This window comes from Cryptotermes secundus, unplaced genomic scaffold (genome assembly GCF_002891405.2).
Source record: "Cryptotermes secundus unplaced genomic scaffold, Csec_1.0 scaffold443, whole genome shotgun sequence".
In the NCBI taxonomy this organism is placed as follows: domain Eukaryota; kingdom Metazoa; phylum Arthropoda; class Insecta; order Blattodea; family Kalotermitidae; genus Cryptotermes; species Cryptotermes secundus.
The window spans coordinates 196,991-219,311 of record NW_019731576.1 but is presented as its reverse complement, the minus strand read 5'-3'; the positions used below and the strand labels follow the sequence as shown (position 1 = coordinate 219,311).

Below are 22,321 nucleotides of genomic sequence, written 5' to 3'. Positions count from 1 at the left end.
ATCTTGTAACAGTTGGGTGGAAAGGGTGGGGGAAGAAATATTAAATATATGTAACATATTTGTTCAAATAAATTGAGTTTAACAGAGGCATAAATTATATGTGCATTCCAGAGTCAAAAGAGCAATTGTCAGAAGCAGAGAACTCTGCTGATAAATTCCTGAAGAGTATATTGGGCAATGGCATGTTTGATTCACCCAGTTCTCCGAAACCAGAGTCACAGGTAAGTGATGACATCAGTAGTTAGTGAATCACATGGCTTAGTTTTAAATATGGGCAGTTCTGTTTGTGCAGTATAAGACATTTCAGCCATTTTTCATTGAAAGTTAAACTGTAATATATTTGGAATCAGGAACAAACCATCTTCCAACATTTGTAAACCAAACTCAGATGTATTATGAGGGTAATTAACAGAATTGCAATGTTAAGTACGATGTTGAACCATGTTTACTCTGAGTTTACACTCTCTGCAGAGTTCTGTTGGAAAGTCTCATGGAAGTAGATTACTTGATATATTTTAGTATAGGTGGAAGGATGATATGAAGATTCATCTTAGGCTGGAGCCACACGAGTGCACAAAATGCGTCCGTTGTAATGAACGTCGTGATGTCCCTTGTAGAAATAAACAGGAGAGGCAAATGCTACGCTTTCTTCTGGCTTCATTGCAGACAAAAAACTATGCACCGCACTCTGCAACTGTGTGGTGTCCTCAGCAATGTCCGTCATAAAGTACGTTCATTACAACGGACACATTTTGTGCACTCATGTGGCCCCAGCCTTAAAGAGATGGTATGTGAGGATCTGGATTCAACTTGCTCAGGATAGCATCCAGTGGCAAGCTTCTTTGATGATAGATCAAACTTTTAAGCCCAATAACAAAGAATTTCTTGATCTGCTGATTACTATAAACTCCATAGTTAAGAGTATATCTTATTTTCAGGTGGTCTGTCTTAAAATAACTTACAGTGTATGAACTTTTGCACTTGGTAATTTTGCTGTTGCGATATAGAAGTTGGAGTGTTAATTCTTAACTAAGATCCTGGAGGCCACTGTTTGTATGCAGGGTGTATCTTAGTATCAGTTATGAGCCATAGGATTTAGGATAAAGATGTGTGAATAGAGTGAATGGTATTCTGGTCTCAGGCTGTTCACTAAAATCATTTACATTTCGGTCAAGTACAGTGTCCACAAACTATTTTTGGTAATCATTTGTATTGTTTCTTTAACCGTGATTGAATGAAGCAACATCAGCAGAAAAAACTACTCTTAATGACGTTTCACATGTACCTCTTGTAATTGTGGAAGATGGAGAAGTGACAGACTCTCTTGGATTGAACGTGGAGCATTTCTAGCACTGTGGTGTCTGTAGCTTCTATTCTATGATTAAGATCTAATGTTGTGAGCATCATGTTATTTGTAAGTACTCCATGAACCAATAGTAGTAGTGATGGCTGAGATGTGATGATCAATCCAAAGGCCGAGTCTGAGCACAAGATAGCTTGAGTTGAACTTTGTATTCCTCGTTACCTTATGCACTGATCAGACGAGAAGCTGATATCTGATCTTGGCATGATACATGGAGTTTTCAGCTAATGTTATGTAACATTACAATTGTAGGAGTGATTGAGGGAAAATAAGAAAAATCAATCGGCACAGATGGACTGTGGGAGAACAGCGATTCAAACATTAAGAAATTGTAGTTCACTTGGGTTAAAATATGTGGTTTATGTAGTTTGTTTCTTAAGCAGCATAAACTGTAATTGATTCATAACAATCCAATAATTGAGGTTGACTGTTTGTAACAAACCCAATAAGTAGATGCCTCTCATCCTTTCAGCTGAGGACAGAAACAGATCAGTTTCTGGAAAGTGTTATTCTTTAGAATACTGGACAATGGAAAAAGTCAAAAGCCCAGTAATCCCAAGTATTACAATTATCAGAACTCTTTAGAACATACTTATGTTTACAGCTTTTTCACTAATCAGCAGTATTACAAGAATTTAATAGCAACTTACAGTTATTGTATAATACTGCATAAATTGTTTCCACTTGACACAAATGAAGGAAAATCATTTGAATGTAATAACTCTGACAGTTCCTTTAAGTACATTTAATACAATTTTTTATTTGGTTCATCCTGGTCCGTCTCACTAGCAATAGTATAAGAGATTAAACTCCATCAGTATAAAGGACACGAACCAGATTTGTTCTAGATCTTAACAGAGTTTTTTAAACCACACTTGTAAAGCAACTAATTATAATAATATAAATATTTTAATAAATTCAGGCACATCACTTTAATTATTAAAGGCTAACATTTTATATTCATGACATTGTAATGGTATTGTATGTGTATATGCATCAATAATTACCCATCACATGGTAATAGCAGTTTCCGCACGTATTGATATATCCTTCTGATGATGGTCGCTCCAACTGAAACATGTCAAGGATGAAAGTTTAAAAAGGAGAAAAACCTTTATCAATCACACTGAATGGAGATGATAATCTTTTATACATTTAATGCAAAATTGGGAACAGTGGAACAAGCACAGCAACTATAAGAGTCTAATACCAGTGCTCGCCATCTGTGGTCTCAGTCATTTTTAATGCACAGCATTTTTTGGTTTCCATTGTGTATTATGTTTGAGAACAGTCAATTTAATCTTCTTTTTATTTATAAAGTACTGTAATGTCTGTTAAGGATTCAGTGGGAAGTTTCGTCATGTCTTATATAAGTTTTTATGCGGTTCCCTTTCCCTGCTCTTTCCTGGATTCCTGTCCAATCCTACATGGTATTGAATAATGTGAGTAGGTTGACATTTAATGCCATCTCACATGAAGAATGCACAAATAGTCAATTATAAACAGTCTCCTTAGTGTAGTATATTAGACTTCACATATCATGAAAATGTCAATACTTGCAGACAAAGTGGTTTTCACATTATTGACTGTACATGTTATGTCAGACTTTTCCTGTACCTGTACTGCATGATAGTAGTGTTATTGTTTTCAGTGCCTTTGTTACTTATTACAAGAGTAAGTATTTTTTTCATTGCATGTAATGGTTGCTAATTGCTTTAACATTTTGCATGCCCCTCAGGCTTTATCAGAGAAGTTATGCAGCCCTAAACACCAATCCTCAACATGGGGGCCTATGTGGGGAGGTGCCAGCCCACCACAATATGCTCCTTACTGCCACTCAACAGCTTTCAGTGCTTATACGGTATGCTTTTTCAGCTGTCATGTAGTGGTTCGCATTAATGGTCCAGTCCTTAAAGTAAACAATGCACAACATGCACCAGTTTTAATTGTAATAAAAAGATTTTTCAAAAGAGGTGTCTTGAGGATGTTACAGACAAGTTTGTAAGTTGTTAACAAGGAGAGAAATATAGCCATAACACTTTAAGAGGAGCTGTTTTTTTGTGGATGCATACATAATGTTTCTTAGAAATAATGTTATATGAGCTGGTTTATTTCCCACTGTTCGTGGTTGAATCATGTAATACCAATTTGAACATTTCAGTCCTCAGCCACATCATGTTCTTTGCTCTGTATAATAAGGAATTTTGATTTCCAAAATGAAAGTTGGCAACAAAATGCAATGAGGCAGGCATCCAACTCTGAGAATGTTGTATCGCCACATAATAGCCAAGTATACACAACAGTATAAGTTAGCATAATTTGGAGACATTGACACACTGGTGTTATAATGAAACAGGATTGTGAAGGTGTGAATTGTACACAAACAGGTGCATTCAGTAGAAGGAAGTATAAATTAATAAACAAGACTGATGAACTCTGCAGCAAAGAAACATTAAATTCTCATGCAACTTATTCTCTGTTCATAATGGTTACTCGGTTGATGATAAGTCGAAAAGTACATAAGCCTACTGAATGCATACACATTGAGTATTAGGCTTCAGTGTTTACTTTTGTTGTACATTCTGAATGAAAAAATATATATATATAAAATGTGTTGTAATAGAACACTGCATTAAAAAAATTATACAAATCTATTTTGTGGCAGTCTGAAGTCAATAAAGACTTTTATTTTTTTTACTGTGATTGTCTTTAGGAGGCCATGGTTGACTCTTGAATGTGATTTTTCTTTTCTCTTAGTGTTTATTCATGGTCTTCCTAACATTCTGTAGAGTTTTTATGGCTATGTGGATGTTGTCATACTGTTACATTACACTCATTTGCCTCACTGTTCATACAACTTGTTTTGGCATATGTAAGAGGTATTAAGAGAGGTATACCTCTCTGGAGGTATTAAATAAAGAACAGAAAATATATGGCCCCTAGTAACACAGGGTAACATCCAACTGGCAATTGGCCATTGGAAAGAACGAGTTCAAGTCATAATCCAAAGATGGGTCCTATTCACCAGTGCTACCAGTAAAAAAAAAGGTGACTGAATTGCAAATAAAATTCCTATATTTAACATTTTAAGTGGAGAACTTTTCTGAATGTAATGAATCACCTGAACTGAATAAATCTTATCGTAAACTCTCTTAGAGATGTTCTACATGACTCATATACCTCTTGTTTAAATCTATTAGAGTTGTTAGTCTTTACCATTAAAAAGACTGTTTTTATTGCATCAGTATATCACTTTATTTATAAATTTGGCTGTTCCCTCTGTTCACTCAAAACATCTGTAGCAGGGATGGGCAAATATTTTATACTTGGGGGCTTGATTGATCTACTTCAAAGTGACTGCAGACCAGAAAGCCTCAGGAAAAGAAATGTAGTTCAGAGATCATTAAACATCAACTGGTTATTGTTACTGATTAAACATACTCTATAGAGGTAATCTACTGAAATATTCAATGTGCATTATTAGGTAATTCACTCAGGATATCCCACACTCTGGTGTCCTCAGGAGCTTAGGACACTCTTTAAACGGAGTCTGGAGTGGGTCACACTTGTCTCTCTTTTTCAGTTGTAGGTGTGACAATTGCCAAGTTACCCTAGCATTTAAATATATGTTGAGCACTTTTATTTATTTTGTTTATTTTTATGTTAACAATACTTTCTCTGCACTGCATTTCACATTAATAATTATTAAAGGGATATTATTAATATTTAGTATTTCTGCAGCCATGTGGGCTGTAGTTTACCCACATTGATCCAGAGAAAGATATGTGGCATAAACTACTTAAGCATTATCTGAGCTTCTTGACTGTACACTAAGTTTATCACTTTTGCTCAGTTTCAAGTTTGTATGGGTGTATTCTTTTCCTACTCCATTGTAGTTATGTGTTCTACTTGTGGTCGCTGTAGTTTACCCACATTGATCCAGAGAAAGATATGTGGCATAAACTACTTAAGCATTATCTGAGCTTCTTGACTGTACACTAAGTTTATCACTTTTGCTCAGTTTCAAGTTTGTATGGGTGTATTCTTTTCCTACTCCATTGTAGGTATCTGTTCTACTTGTGGTCCTGGAGCCAGTATGCAGATGGACTTGAATTCCAAGGCCCATGGCGGGTGATCTATGTGCAGACATTCCCATGTCCTTTCATTATCTTAAACCTTTCGCTGTCAGTCTCCAAACCCCTTGTAACTGAAATCATGTCACACTGTTTTTGCTGAATTTTGCAGCTGTTGAAATAAAACTGTTGACTGCAGTATAATTTTTTATGTCTGTTTCAGCAGCTTCCAAGCTCTCTGAACTTTACTAAAAAATTCCTCCTCATTCTCTATTGTTTTTTTAGGTATTATTATTTTGCATTATTACCCAAGTTAGGTGACCCACAAAAAGTGATAACACCTAAGGAAGAAGAAGATTATCTACATGTTTATAAAAATCACTGGAAAACTAGTCTTATTTCTGTTGTTTCTTGTTATTTTCATTTCTGTTGTAAGAGTACAGTCAGAATTGCAGATCTGCTAGAGGCAGAGATTTTAGGTAATCAATGCTGGCCTTCCCTGGATATTTTACTGTTAGTTTAATTGATTGTTGCATTGAAAGAGTTGAATGGTAATACAGATATAGTGCCTAAAGGAAACGCACTGAAGGTTATTAGCATACTTGATAGTTTTTATACAGTTATGCTTGTTATATGTTGGTGATGTCTGAGGAAATGTAATGCAAACAAAAATACATCTGTATCTAACTTGGTGCATTTCTGAGATGGAAAGATGATGACTGTTATGTTTTTGCTTAATTTCTAGGGAGGATCCATGTCACCATGGCCTAAGGCTATGATGGTCACTCCAAATATCATGTCTCCCGCAAAGATTCTGTTGCCTTCACATTCCAACCCTCCATCATTGAACTCTTCCCCATCCTATCATTTTCCTTCAGGTTGTTTACCCCATGTTATACCACCTGATCCCAGTGAACTTCCACTCCCACAGCTTATTGGATCAAGGTCGAACACAAGGGCATCAGACGGTCCTGAGGATGATCAGTGGAGCCCCAAAGCAAGTGGTGATGCAGATAAAGATACAGATCACAAAAATGGAAGAGCTATGTCTACAGCTGGGGATAGTCTTGACAGTTCAAATGTTAGCATCAAATTGGTGGATAGTGGACTCAGCACTCCAAACAGAACTAAGTGTAAGTTTGCACTTCTGTACACTGAAGGTTCCGGTTGTTTGACTCTTTAAAATATTTCTGTGTTCATGGATTAATTAGCATAGACTCAACCTCTGTCAGTGTTAAATTCTTACAGTGTAAGGTTGCCATACTTTTTATCATATCGTGATAAAGGCCAGAATAAATTACCCATTGCTAGGTTACTGCACAGTAAATGCATGATGACATCACAAAATAGGGAGCTGTTACTACCCAAGAGCTAGTAAACAACACGTGACAGCTGATTTCTGCTGCTGCTGGCACGCGTGTATTAATATGAGGGTTATTTGGAAAGTAACCTGTGGTGAGCTGTTAACAAAACAAGCAGTGAGAAAAAGTGTTGTTTATTAAATAAAAAAAATATGTACATACTTAAGCTTCTTCTCAGCACAGTCACTGCTAGAATTGAGGCGCTTGTCATGTTGGGGAATAAGTTTTTTCATGCCTGTATCATAGCAGTCTGTCACCTGTGAGCTCAGCCATGTTTTTGACACCCTCCCATCAGCTGATTATTGTAGAAACACTGTGATCCCAAGCAGTTCTTCATGTAGGTAAACAGGTGGTAGTTGCTCGGAACGAGATCAGGGCTGTAAGGAGAGTGGTCAAACAAATCCCAGTTGAAATGCTCCAGCAGTGCTCAAGTGTGAGCAGCTGTATGCACACACATTGTCATGGAAGAGCACTACACTGGATGTCAGCATTTCATGCCTTTTGTTCTGTTGTTTTTTTACTGTCTCACATTACACTTCTGACATTATCATGGTATCTACAGATACCATGCACATTCCTTTATTAGTATGGTCTGGACAACCTTTTGCCTTCAGTACAGCTGCACTCCATGGAATGGACTCTATACATGTTTTGAAGAGTCTAGTGGAATTCAATACCATTCTTCTTGAAGAACATTTTTAGGTTGTTTTAAAGATGTTGGCCATAGGATTTTGTTCCTCAACCCAGTCTCCAGAACTGACTAGACTGGTTCACTGCTGTTTGTGCTGGCCAGGGAAGATGTGAAAGTTTGCCTTCATGCTCGTCAAACCACGACTTAACAGTTCCAGCTGCTAGATCGGTTGCTCTAACTTTAAATAAAAGTGGAGCCTTTCATCCTTACTGAGAGGATAGAGGCTAGAAATAATGAAATGTTAATGTTGATAATTGAATCAAACTTCTGGTTTGCATCATATTCCTGCCTAATGAATGTACATTGTGTTTTCAGGCAAGAGGCGCTTGGCTGCTCAGTTCAGTACTCCAATAGAAATGCCATGACAGCCTCAAACCAGCAGCATTGAATCAAAGTACCTGAAGCATGAGAAGCAGACAGGTGTATTATTTTGTATAGCACAGATGTGGTGTTTTATTTTTACTGGGTATATATGTATTGTATGTAAGTAGATGTTGGTTGTGAATCATCCATCTTATATATGAAGTGACCATTGTGCAATGCAGTTTTGCGGCCCTAGTACATATTTTGTTTATATTACATAGCACTTTGAAACATTTTATTCCCAGCATTTAGTGCTGTGTGTGTACAGTGCACTTTGATAAGAATTTGCCAATCTTTTCCTTATAGGAGTATTCTGTACTACTTTGAATACAGACTACAGTAGAGTATCCAAACTTTCAAAATTTAATTTTGAGTTCACATATTTACTTACAGTGTGTAAATCAAATCATGGTTATGTCAGGATAAAATCTGTACCACCACCATAAGTCACTGGCACACAGGAACTTGGGGAGGGAGGGAGGGATTTATTTCCTTTGTGTAGTAGATTTGTTTGGAATACAGGATTAAATATGAGGTATATTATAATAATTTATGGAGATTGAATTTGCTGTTGAAATAATTGATGAATATATTGTCTTAAATGCCAGCATCTTACTGTACTTTTCTTTATAAATGATGAAATGTGGAACTTCATGCATGTATATTTACTTTCTGATATTTACAATTGAGAAAAGTAGCTAAAAGAGAATCATAACTTTCAAGCTTCATTGTAGTTTTGCAATTTTAGTTGAACAGTCAGTATGCATCAGCAGTTTTGATATGAATCAAGTTTTTATGTTTGAGAGAATGAGAAAATTATAAAAAGTTATTTCTAGTTTAAAAAATTAGTTCTGAATGCTGCAGGGTTGGGCACCAAGATGTATGTGAAGATTCTGTTTATATTGAGAAAAAATGTTGTTTTAATCATGGCTTCACATTACACAAATCTTTACAATTTAAGCCAAGTGCTGGTATACAGTGCATTTCCTTTAAATGACACATGTAAACATTTTCTTCAGAATGTACATTTATGGTAATTTGATGTTCACTGCATGAACTGGTTTTCTTGGCAGGTTCTTCTCAAGAATGAAAGCATATCCAGTTTAGAAACTGGTGTACATAGCTGGTTGAGTACATATACCAATATGCAACTTAACTTGAAAGTATTTAATTTGTTCTCATGTCTGTATGATGTTGATGCATGTGATTGTTTAATAATTTTGATTATAATTGTAAGAGGTGAGGATGGTTTTATAATTCCAAGTCATGTATAATTGACATTTAATATTTTATCAAACAGGGATATGTCTTTATATACAACTTGGTATCTTAACCTAAGGTGCATGTAATAGTTGTTAAGTTATATGAACCAGTCATATAGTTGATTGTCAGTAAGTTGCAGGGAAGGACAGTAAAATAGACAAAGATACCAGGGATCATTTGTGACTGGTTTGTTTTGTTGTTGAGATAGAGGAAAGGTGAAAGGTAGAGGGTACTTCTCAGATTAAGGCGAAGTCCTCAAGTGCATAACTCAAGTTATCTTGGCCCTCAAGTGAGGTACTGAGTTTGATCATGTACTGAGGACACTACAAGAGATTGTTATGTGTTTAGTTGCAGCAAGTCTTAAAAACAAATATACCATCTTGCCATCGTGTAAAAACTGCTAATTACATGTATAAAGAGTTGAGGTATATTTCCTTTTAAAGAATAAGGGAGTATTTTAAATGGTTTTAAAATGACATCTATAGTGAATATAGATGTGTGCGCCTTAATCGATACACAGCGTATCGATTGGCTGTGGTATGCAAGGAGTAAGAGGAGAGAAATGGTTATACACCTTTCACCTTTCTTCAAGTTGTTTAGAGTGCATAAGAGTTTGAATCGAAAAACTGAATCTTAAAGGAACATAACTATTGTCAGGTGTAAAAATTTCCTTCCAAGTGATTGAACTTAAGTATCTCGGTCACACTTTTGATCAGTTTAATGAACCTGGTTCCTTGCATAAATGTAGGCTTTAAAGAGTAAATACACTTGGTGTCCAAAAATTTTTATTTTTCAAATTGAAACCTTTGTGATAATTATAGAACAGAAGAAAGTAATCCCTTAGTTTTGTTGAAGGTGCTGTTTAATCTAGGTTCATATTATTTCTACAGTGAACAAGTGTAAAAGCAGGATAAAATTTATGCAACTCTGAAATTTGCCATGTTAAAATATTACATACTAATATACTGTTTTGCATGTTTTATATAACAGTCATCAGCAAATGACCACTGTTATAAAGAAAGATACTGAGGCTATGGCCTGGCACAAATTAACTCTTTGTTATTTTAAATGTCTACAATTTTCAGATGTACATCCTATATAATACATTTTAATTTTGAATACTGGCACTTTTTGTGGTCATGAGGTAGGGGTTGTTACCTGTCTCCCATTAATTATGTTCACAGAGACAGAAAACTGCCTTTCTGATATTTATATGCAAGTAAATATTTTTGGTGAGAATGCTAAATATGTCACTCTGATATCTTTAGAATTAGTGAACTAAAATACAATATGTTCCTAAATAAGACCTTTCCCCTTTTATTTGGAACCAGAGATCGTTATGTATAATATTTTCAGTTTTCTTCTGTTCTTTACTTTTTGTAGTACCATATTTAAAATTATACAATTTCTGGTCCTGTTCCCAGCTCTGGTTGAAATGTTACATTGCATTTAATGTGAAAAGGTGTCTGTTTAAGGACATATCCACTGCCAAAATGAGTTAAGCAGACGTATGATGTTCCAGGAATAAAGTTTCAGTAGTTGGAGGGGGGGGGGGTGTTCTTGGATGTGATGCCTTTTCTTGGTTTTGGTGTTTATAAAGAGCGTACGTGCTAAATATGAAAATTCAGTGCCAAAATAAAGGAATTTGTTGCTTAAGCAAAAATCAGAAAGGAAACATTCTCATACATATTGGGCAGAGAAATTATTTTTTGGTCACTGAATAAGAAAATAGAAGACTTTTTTTTTCTGCTTCGATTTTAATCGCATTTAAATGAACACAGTCATTTGAGTGAAGATAGCTTATCTGTTCATATATGTACATACTACATATTGCCATTTATAAAATAACAGTTCTGTTGAACACTATTTCATATATTGGTAACTTTAACGCCATTATGCCTCAGTTAATGGTTTCTTAAAGTGTAAGGATGGTCACCAAGAATTGCTGAAAATACAGTTGCATCCATGCAGAGTCTGTGGAAGTCAGGAAGATTTAATACAGGTATAGGGCTTTCAGGAAATGTAGCAGCAACTGGCAAACATTCCATGAATGTTTTGTGGCTGTACAGTAAGATCCACCAGCTTATTGTAGGTGTAGAGAGGTTGTCAAGCTATTTAGGTTATTAATGTGACCATACAGTCTGATAGGGACCTGCATTAATGCATAGCAGTGCAGTTTTTACTGTTACTCAGAGACTGAGAGGGTCATGTAGATTTTTATATTATTTTATGTCACAGTATCACAGATTCTGAGACCCCTGGCTTAATTTGTGAGTGACTAGAGACTGCAAATCATATCTTGTGGGGGGTGGGGGAGAACTTGACATGCATATCTAGTTTTTATGCTATTTAAATATCTCTCCATCCAGTATATAAGTGGGTAGTTTCCAGTTATGCCTGAATTAAATCAGAACTGTGATTGGTCCTTGGTGATCTCAGTTATATACTTCATGAGGAAAATTTTATATTCCATGCATGACGTGAAACAGCTCATGTGAAACCTGATTCTTTCCGAGGCCAAATATGCCTCCACTGAATAGGGCACCAAGTGGTTGGGGTTTAAGTGTGTGGCTGTCTCGCACCAAGAACTGACTGACTCACTAACTTCCTGGGAATCCCAGTCTCTTCTATTAAACCCTCAAACAGACGCGGAAAACACGTCTTGCTCCACTGTTGACTAATCATCGCATCTACAGAGGCATTGCCCAGCAACATGTTGATTAGCTGCTGTCAAGATGTGTTTATCGCAGCACTGCATAGCAACAAGCTTGGTGGGGTTTGGCACGACACAGAGAAAAAACTGCTTTCCGTATTGTTGTGTAATCGTGTTTACAGATTTCTGTGGGTCAACAGTTCTTGCATGGCGTATGTTGTGCCGTGATGACAGGTGGTTAAAACAAAATACTACATTACTATGTCAGCCATCTCTCTTTGGCTAATCCCACTACTGCCACCACTTGTTGTGCGACACAAATATTGCTCGTTGGATAATTACTTCTCACGGTGGCAAATCCCATTATGCCAGCCTCTGTCTACTCAGCATTTCTAATTCTCCCAGTGTTTTACCTTTATGAGCGCTTGCTTCCGCGTTGTCAGCGCGGCTGTGCTGAGCTTCACATTCTCTTGCCAGGCTCTTTGCCCTTCCGCATTTCACAAACACGGACCTTGTGTCAGCATAAAATCTTTTTAACAATCCAAAAACATACTGTATATGCCCTCATATTACATTTGCAAATTTGGGGCATAACAGCGTAAATATGCCACAGTAGTATGGGCATAAGTTGTAACAGAATGTTAAACACTGAAAACAAAAATTAGAGAGGAATTTGGAAGAGCAAGTTGTATTTATTGAAAAATTTTATTACAACACAAAGACATCTACAAATATTATTCTAGAGATGTTAAAAACAGTCTATTGCAGGACTGCCCTCAATAAGGAACTCAGTCTCACAAAATGAGGCTGATGTCCACTTCAATTTCATATTACTCCAGTTCTTTCAAATTATTTACAGATATCACTTTCAGACTGAAAACACTATACAATTAACATTGGCTACTTGACAACTTAAAAGTTACTTCAGTGGTCGCCTTCTGCCACACCAAAACCTTCTTTCATTCCAGTGCCTACTGGACCATGGCGGCGTTCCCATATCATTCGATGTTTCTGTTTCATGTAGGCATCTTGCACCCTTCCATAAGCACCTAGATCACCATCTGAAATCATATTGTACATCTAGTAACTAATCATTCACTGCCTTCACAAAAAAAATTAAGCTCATTGACCCTTACTATACAGTGGTCATTAGATTTCCTAACAGCATGATAAATTAACACTACGACATATATTTTTTATGGACAGTTTAGAACCTGGAAATATATAAATTGCTTCAAAAGTTAAATAAATATCTGCAGTTATGGCATTGTAACATGTGAAAATATGGGAATTAATAGCTATTCTGTAATATGTAACTACATAAGAGTCGTCAAATTTAAAATCTGTACAAACAAGAATATGTCACGAGTTTTATCTATTTGTGGTATCATGAGAATAGAGGAATCTCACAAGATCTTGAAAAGAAGCCAAGATAATGGCAAAAGCACAATAACTTTTTCACATAAAAAGGGGGTGATATTTTGGTCTAAATTTGGAAAGGCAAGTGAGTGGTGCAAATAATTAGTACAATACATAAGCCCAAAGTGGTAAACTTGGAAGAAAGGCTGGACAGGTAATAAAGAAACACAGTTACATTACAGAATGCATTTAATACATGAAAGGTATTATTGTTCTATTCTTAGAGGAATGTTCACGTGGTCAAAAAGAATTGCATATTCTGAACTGTGCTATGTTCAGTGCACTTCTCGGGTACAAAACCTTACACCAAATTGAAAATGAAAAATACCTAAAAGTTTTGCACAAGACTGTGAGAGAATGGATCGTGTACGATGTGTGTGACTACAGATGGAGTCTGGACTGGTGAATGGATTTATCGACCACTTACACAAGACTCTGAACTAAAAGCTGCAACACTACTGCTGATTTACACACTTTAAAAATCATTGCAGAACACACTAAACATCAGTCTTTTATAGTCTTCCCTAGTCATTGCTTGGTAACAGCTCTCAACAATGGAGATTCTTCAGCTTCTGTGATCACGTTGTAGCTTGCAGGCTAATGCTACTCACAACTGAAGTCACTGCTCCAACTATCCTGGTTATACAGTACAGATCACATAGAAAATACTGTTTCCAACAGTAACTCTTTTGTTGTGCAAGTGTTCATTGCCACAGGAACGTGCTGACCAAGCCTTTGCCCAGAAACGGTCATTTACAGGGTCACTGCTTAGCAATGGATCTGTATGCTAGACTGCTCCCTCCTCAAGGCTGTTCATCCTGAAGAGCTTACAGGCCTACCACCATTTCTTCTCTTCCAAGGGCTGTGATCTGTGATCAGTCTCACCTTCCTCCCTGTGGCTTGGTTTTCATGGTGCTTTCAAACTGCTTTTCCTGAAAGTCCAGGTGTACCACCACCGTATTCCTCCGGTTCATGCAGGCAAAAAGTTACGAGAACAGTCGACGCTCCTACGTCCATGGCCCTTAAGCTGTTTTCACTGGTCTCTTCTTTTGTTTCAGAGGGGGCCAACTCCTCCACACTGTCCTGATATTCATTTTCTGCAGTCTAATGGAAGTCCTGACTATTTACTTTGCAACCAACTCATCAGTTTGTTCACTGGCCTTGTATATTGTCTCCTTGCTTCCCAGATGTGGCTCCTGTCTCCTGCTTCATCCTCTGATGCCACTGCTGGTTGTCCTCTTTCCTCAGACATAGCTGCTGTTTTACGCCTTGGTCCCTTATGCCATTGTTTCATCTCAGATTCAGCCGACGTCCCTTCACAAATGCCCATCCTTTTGGGGTCCCTTGTAGAACATCATCCTTGCCTGGTCCTTGAAGACTGTCCCTTGCATGGTGCAGGAAATATGTGGTGAGTCATCCCTCTGCAAGCAGCAGCCAATTTCTGCTGGGACACACCATTGCCCTAGATCTATTTCTTCAGCTCTTTATGACACCCTACAGCTAGATGTTCGTCCCCATATTGGTTTCTCAGTACTCCAAAAGTTTCCACTGAGGCCTCTTCTTTGGGGACTTCCTTATGCTCCACTCTGCTCATTACTTCTTCTAAACTTAAACAGAAAACATACTAATGGATCACATTGTCAAACCCTTCTTTAATGTCAAACTCTCTGGATAATACATTCCTTAATTTAACCTTGGAACAATTATTTGTCATGGCATACATGACAGTTACCACCATTAGATAAGATTATATGTTAATATAATATTACGATGCAGAATAACCACACCAAATGTAGCCTGGCATATACATAAAGTAGGTTGAAATTTCATGTCACTCAACAACACTGTTGGCAATGTTGTTTTTCTATGCAGTCCATGCCAAGGCTATATAATAAGGACACCAGCTGGTTCATAGTTACTTGAGAGTCAGTTGCTGACATGAGTTGTGAGGTAATAGCCAGCTGACAACAATGTAAGTTAGACAGAAGAATCTTTATTGTTGGGAACCACTGACAGGCAACAGTTGATGAGGACATACAAGACTTTATGTGTGCCACAGTTACCGTGATCTGTAGAGTGAATATATCCGTGAAATGGTTATAGTTACTTGTAGCTACGTGTTGTTAAGTGTTCAGTAAATCCAATTACCAATCCAAACCGGTGTCTAGTCACTTAAAACATGACAATATTATGAACTGATACTTTGCTATAAAAGCTTTTTTTTTCCTCCTCACATTTATTGTACATAACCTCCAGAATCTGCAATAAATGTACAAGTGTATGTTCAATAAGTAGTGGCTTGTGAATAAGTTATGCCCAGTGGCATAACCCATATACTTTTTTTGTTTACTTAGGTATCATTTTAATTCTTCTAGTGGGGTTTTACTCAGGTCTGTCTGGTAGAATTAGGATGGTGTATCTTTTCAGTCTATTTGTAGATTCACTAGTGTCTAGTAGGTTCATTGTTAGTGCATTAGTGTGGTTTTCTAATGTTTTAAATATCTGGTATTCCACTTTTTTATTTCACTGAGCACTGTGTTCATTTATAGATCTTCATGGATCCTGTGATTGTTTATGTACTGAGGTGCTTTCAGAATGGATGGGAGAGTCTTGTTTGAAAGTGCTGGAGGATTTCCATGTTGGAATTGGAGGCTGTCCCCATAGCTGAATTCCATAGGTCCATATGGATTTGAGTACTGCTTTCTATAGGAGGAGTTTGCTCCCTATTCATAGTTGATCTTCTGAGTAACCATTGCTGCATTTGTTTCACATTTTGGTTGAGCTGTTTCTTTTGCCCGTGTCAGTCTTCTATCAAGATGCATGCCCAGGTCGTGTATTTCATTTCATTTTTTTCTGGTGTAGACCAACATTGCACATTTGTACTGTCAGACAGGTTCAGTTGCATAGGGTGAATTTAATGCATGGATTTGCTTTGATTTATTGTAATTCTCCATTTCTTCACCCAATCGTCGATCTTATTGGTTGTGGCTAAGAGTGCAGTACCATTGGCAAAGGTAGCAGTTGTGTTATCCAATGTCAGGATGTTGCTTGTGTAGATAAGATATAGGATGGGTCCTAAGACACTTCCTTGTGGTACACCTGCTTCAGTTTTCTTTAAAGTTGTGATTTTGTCTTTGAATTTTACTTGAAAGTGCTTGGCCATTAGAAATGATTTTCATACTCTGTGATATGCATAGGGAATGCTATACAAGTTGAACTTATTGCGGCATATAGATCCATCATTCTTGTCAAGCGTACCACCCTACACATCATTTTGGTACCAGAAGTTGGGGGCTCGAATCGTATGGGATTTTTCTACAGTGGTTAAGATTATAAATACATGATAATTTGGTGTCATTAGTCACACAGCCATAAATTTGTGAAAACTGGAAAAAGCGGCTGAAAGAAAAGCCTACATAGAGAAGAGGATGGCCGAGCAAAAAGGTGACCAAGAAAAATGGAGGCTCAAAGAAAAGCCTATGAGGAGAAGACAATGGCTAGAAAGCTAACTAAGAAACAAGTGAGCCTGAAAGGAGAGCCAGTGAAGAAGAAGTGGCAGCAAGGTTGGAAGCCATTCACAAGAAGACACATGCCAACCAGATGAGATTGGGGCCTGAAACAGAACATCAAGAGAAGATGGATGCCAATCTAAAGGAAGACATAAAATCGACTGAGACATCCGAGCAGAAACAAAAGCCATCCAAGCAAAAGCAGATGCAAGAAATGATGAGAACCAGCCAAGAAAGGATAGAAACCAAGATGGACGCCAATCTAAGGGAGAACATAGTAGAAATTAAGGACTGACAAAAAGAGATAATGTCCTGCCAAGATGCAATGGAGACCAATCTAGAGAAGATGGAGCCAAATTCAGGAGAAGTGGACACCATAGTGGAGTGGCAGGAGATTCCTAACAAAGAGTTAGCAATTCATTCCCTAAGGGCATGCTGAAATGAGAGAACGGCCTGCTAAGAAATGACAGAGGCACCTCTGGAATGCAAGAGCCAACCTCAGCAGACATGAAGGCCTGCCACAAAGTGATGGAGGCAGATATCGAAGATTAATATATGTATAATATAAACTCTGTTGTAAATGTAACAATTTATTGTAGTTCTTTTCCCCCTTTTTTCACACTACATGATAAAAACACAATACACCAGACAGCAAACGTATTAAAGAAAAGCAGTGGCACGCACACAGAGAACCTGCACAAAATAACACGTGAGTTGTGCTGAAAGCAAGAGGTAGCCACTGCAGCACATATAAGCATAGAGCAGGTATCTCTGTGATTTTGGTTTTTAAATTCTAAATATTAAAGCTAAATGAGAGTTTAAAATTTTAAACCAATCGACATGTGAATATTCATAAAACACAATTGACAAGATCGACAAGGAGAGTTTTGGAATATCGGGTGCCGATTGACGACAGAAAATGAACAATTGGAAATCTGGAATTTAAATGTTAATATTGAGTGCAGTGTGACAGCTACGTGAAGTGAAATATACATGATGATGGCTGATTATGGCCAAAACATGTAGTGTGAAAGAAGGGGGACAAGAACTACGGTAAAGTGTTACATTTATGATGGGGTTTATATTATACATATAGAAGTGTGGAAGTGTGGAATGTAACAGGATGCTTAAATATAATAGTGAAGATTGAGCCTGATTCAGGAATAATGCAGTCCGTAGGGAAGCATCAAGAAGTCCCCAAGGGAGATGCCGTAGTGAAACTGGTCAGAGGATGGAAGAACCTGCATAGGGACTGGAAGCTAGCTGCAGGGCGATGTGGAGAGCCAAAGGAACTGACCTGAGGAGTTTGTGGATCCCAGAGCAAGTTGGCTGCCCAATCGTGCAAGAATGGCATGGTGCAAGGGAAATTGTGCCCCGCAGGAGGAATTGGTTGCTGGGAGAAGGATGACCCACATTGCAAAAGTGGCATGGAACAGGAGATACGACCAGATCAGTGTCGTACAGGAAACTCGGAAAGACAGAAGTTCAGGAAGAGACATTGGAAGGGCCCGGAATGCAACAGCAGCCTAAGGGACCGAGGCCTAAGACAGCAGCTATGAGGCAACAAGTGAATAACGGACCTAGGCAACAGACGGCTGCTATGTCTGAGGAAGAAGAGGACAACCACAAACGGCATCAAAGGGTGGAGCTCAGGACAGAAATCGCACCTGGGAAGCGGAGGAACACGTGAGAAGACCCTATATGAGATTTTCAGAGGGAGGCTTGCGAAACAAGCAGTCAGAACTTCCAGCGGGTTATGAAGGATCAAACATTTTGGAGGGGTTGACCCCTTCTGAAGCAGAAAAAGATGCTGCATACGGAGTAAGAGCCGGATATGGGGGGCACCAGCCACTCCAGGAGTTATGGCCCCCACTGTTGGGGGGGNGGGGGGGGGGGGAAGAGAAAAACTTCGGATAATGGTGATACATCTGGATCTAACTGGAACCACATAAGGGAACTGCTCAGGACAAGCTGGCCTTAAGGAGGGAGCGGTGGTAACAGTTGGAGAATAGTCACTGCAAGAGGGGAAGACCGAGTTACAAGCAGGTGATACACTGTTAGGCTATTCAGGACAAACAGCCCTAAAAAGGGAGCAATGTGGCATATAGACCCATTGCTATGTAGTGAATTTGTAAACATAGGTCAATGGTAGACAACACTTGCAAAACACACATGGCCAACAGTACAAGAACAGTGTTTCCTATGTCCACGGATGGACCGTTGCTAGGCAATGCACCAGCTGTGACATCACACAACAGTATGTGGCCATCATGTGACTGGTTCTTGCGTGTCAGTCAGCTTGCAGATGTGTGGTGACGTCACTCAGCAAAAGTGAATGTGGGTCACGTGATATGTGTTTACTGTTGGTCACTGTCGGTCCTTCAGCTATATAAGTGAGCAGAATTCCTGAGCTGCTAGTTACGAGAGAAATAGCAGTGGTGGAAGCACGAGAAGAGATCGAGCTGGAACTAGAAGTGACAGTGACTGTGTAACAGAGTCCTGAGTTCTGAGTTGCAGTACAGTTACAAGAGAGAAACAGTAGCACTGTAAGCACGTGAATGGAGCAAAGTGGAATCAGGAGTACAGAAGAATAGAGGAGGTAGGCCTGTGAAGAGTTTGCATGCTAAATAGAATACTTCATGTGTGTGGTAGTGCAGTGGGATTGGGCGTGTGTAATCAAGTGAGACTTTTACATTTTCTGTGTTCAGATCCATTACTAGATGACGACTAGTGGAAACAGAGAATCCCAGTGCATGTGCAATGGTGAACTGGAAAGTGTGTAAATCAGAGATAGCGCTGTATTGCCTGTAATATAAGTGTAATTAAGAGAGAGTGTGTTAACAAAATGCCAATAAATGTAATCATCCGAACTAGAACCCGTCATTTCATCACGTGTACCACCCTACACCCTACTTAAATGTGACACTAACCAAGATGATAATACCTGACTACTTTTAGAATATACATAGGGTATACATCTTGGGTGATGCATGATATCAAGGACAATATGAAGCAGGAACTTCATACTTTGAAGTAAACATGAAACAATACTACAGACAACAGAAATGTGACAAGGGACTATAAAGGCTTCAATATTATAGACACTGAATCTTGGAAAATTCTTGGAAATTTTACAATTTTAATCCTATAAATAAATATACTTACACTTGGTAAACCAATTTTCAGCACCTTCATTATACTGATCCCATAATGCTTGGCATTTCACTTTATGATCTGGAGCTTCATACAGGACACAATCCTCAAATCTTCGTCTCAAGATACTTAGAATTTCATTTTCTACCAACCTGAAGGAAAATTTTATCATTTTACATCATTTTACTAAATCCTAAAAAATCTTCATACACAGGAAGTGGATAAATTTGCCAAAAGTTAGTGAAAGTGAAGTAATGGCTATGACGTGTATTTATGAAAGTTACAGAAAGAAATAGATAGGTTAAGGGCATTCCTTGAATTCTAATAATCAGGATGTGGAAAAAGTCAGTGTACAATAAGTCCACTAACACATGCGCACGCACACAGTGTAAGAGCTCTACATATAAAAGAGTACTAAATAAGTTACTTGTAGAATACTACATAAAGATATATAATTAAACTCATGACTATAGTCCATTAATCATGCTTTACAATATTTGTATAAATTCTTCAACTCAGCAGAAGGAATTATTTTGATCTTACTTTAAATACTGTCTTCCAGTTGTAGATAAGCGTTTAGTTTTCAGGGACAACCTGCTGTACACTTTATTGCTGCACAAGAGACTCCATTCTGATAGACTTACAGTTAGCAATTAGCCTTTGGAGATCAAGTTTGTGTGCTGCAGACTTTATGAAGTACTAAGTTTGTTTAAATAGTTCTATGTTGTGAATTATAGATGTTAAAGAGTACTCACTGGCAAAGGCTAGTATGTGGAATTTCCACACGACTCTCCTTCCTAAGTTACTGCCATTCTGATAAAATTCTTCTACATAGGGAATGTTTACATTTAAATATGAGCCACAAAAATTTACAAATGCATTTCTTGAGATCAGCAGCATTCTACTTTCTAATTCAACAAAATACATGCCTATATTATACAATTTAAATGGTAATGGTATATCAGGGTTAGCAGTGACAATTCATGTTCTATACAGGAATACTTGGTCACTGAAATATATTATTCCAAAATGTATAACATAAACCAATAAATAAATTTGTGCTTGTTCTTCAGGGGTGTTTTAAGATGTACAGAATTTTTAACATTGTTGACCAGCTCACAGCTTTAACATAAGAACTTCTTATTAACAACAACTATCAGATAATTTGTCAAAGTTTTACTGCCATTCAATGCAATTCAGTGTGAGCACCATTGATGGCTCTCCAAATGATAAAACAAAATTCCACTTGATGCCACACCTAAGGGAGGGCATCCACAGGCACCACAGCAATAACTCTGTAATCCTTTGGCATAAATCGGGAAGACGCTTTACCTATTTTGTGGACGATGTCTGTGAAGTGCCCCAGAAGAAGAAGCCTAAGGGTGTTGAGTCAGGGCTCTGTGCAGGCCAATTAAACAGCCCCCCCCCCAGGCTGATGCATCAATCTGCAAATCAGTCCTCCAGAGAAGCATGTACAATGGCACAATAATGGGCTGCTTCACCGTTTTGTTGGAAAATGAGGCTGTCAACTTCAGCTACTAGCTACGATTGCCTTGTGGACTGCTTGACCGCCATGGAGTGCTGACTTAACATCTATGAGCTTCTTCTACGGCTACATCGAAGCCATCAAGTCACAGACTCTTCCCAATTTGCGCTGAAGGATTACCACATCTACTCTCCTTGGTGTGAGGTGAATTGGAATTTCGTTTCGACGTCAGAAGTGCCAACATTGAACTGCACTAAATGGCAGTAACACTTGTGAGAGTGTCTTAATAGTTTTGTTTACAAAAATAAAGTTGATCCTTTGTATTCAAGAGTCTTTTATATCACTGTATAGTTTTCTGCTGATACAGTGGGCCATCTAAATGTGCAGACATAATATTAATTATGAAATAACCGTCTTAACGGGGATATTACAATCTCGTGATATTAATACTTGTCTCGTTTAAATTGCAGATGGGCTTCATGCTGGCATACTGGATCATCTGTGTAGCACTCATCAATAGTTGGCACACGTCGAAATCTTTGATGATACCATGCATAATCCTTTTGATTTGGCACAACAATTTTCTCTGCAAAATTGGAACTGAATGTTAGGACGATTGATTTTTTTCCCCAGATAAGAATCTTGTATTATAGTAAACACAAAAGAATGCGGATAATTCTCACCTCTAAACCATATTATTGGAGATTCAACAGCATTTGATAGGGAATCAAAAAATCGATTCAGTGCATTTCTTCCCCTTGGAGCATCACCCATTATAACTGAATGTTGTATACGAAAACTCCACGTTCCAATAGCAGCTTCCAAATTAGTTTCTATGGGAATATTCTTTTACGAACACTAAATTTATAAAATACCATGCAACATTTCTTCAGCCACAGATTAGTAATGGACGTAAACGACATCTATCGACATCTACAACTACGAAAACCAGGGAACAATATAGATCGGTAACGCAGTTTCCTCAAC

At 37.8% G+C, this 22,321-nt stretch overlaps 2 protein-coding genes across 7 annotated transcripts in view; one reads left to right on the top strand and one right to left on the bottom strand.

Annotated features, from left to right (window-relative positions):
* LOC111867135 (meiosis regulator and mRNA stability factor 1) overlaps positions 1-10,360 on the top strand; it is a 97,912-nt gene extending 87,552 nt beyond the window's left edge. For all 6 annotated transcript variants that reach the window (XM_023856679.2, XM_023856680.2, XM_023856678.2 and 3 more), the window contains 4 exons: positions 112-221; positions 3,102-3,224; positions 6,182-6,569; positions 7,804-10,360. In XM_023856679.2, coding sequence (XP_023712447.1) covers positions 112-221; positions 3,102-3,224; positions 6,182-6,569; positions 7,804-7,853 — 671 coding nt within the window. In that variant the 3' untranslated portion in view covers positions 7,854-10,360. The remainder of the gene's footprint in view (positions 1-111; positions 222-3,101; positions 3,225-6,181; positions 6,570-7,803) is intronic.
* Positions 8,478-22,286, bottom strand: LOC111867136 (NADH dehydrogenase [ubiquinone] 1 beta subcomplex subunit 10). The gene is made up of 4 exons (XM_023856685.2): positions 22,018-22,286; positions 21,785-21,920; positions 19,861-20,000; positions 8,478-12,828 (listed from the first exon to the last, which is right to left on the bottom strand). Exons 1-4 carry the CDS (start codon positions 22,106-22,108, stop codon positions 12,692-12,694), a joined length of 504 nt encoding a protein of 167 aa, XP_023712453.1. The 5' UTR covers positions 22,109-22,286; the 3' UTR covers positions 8,478-12,691.
* Positions 22,287-22,321: the final 35 nt, after the last annotated feature.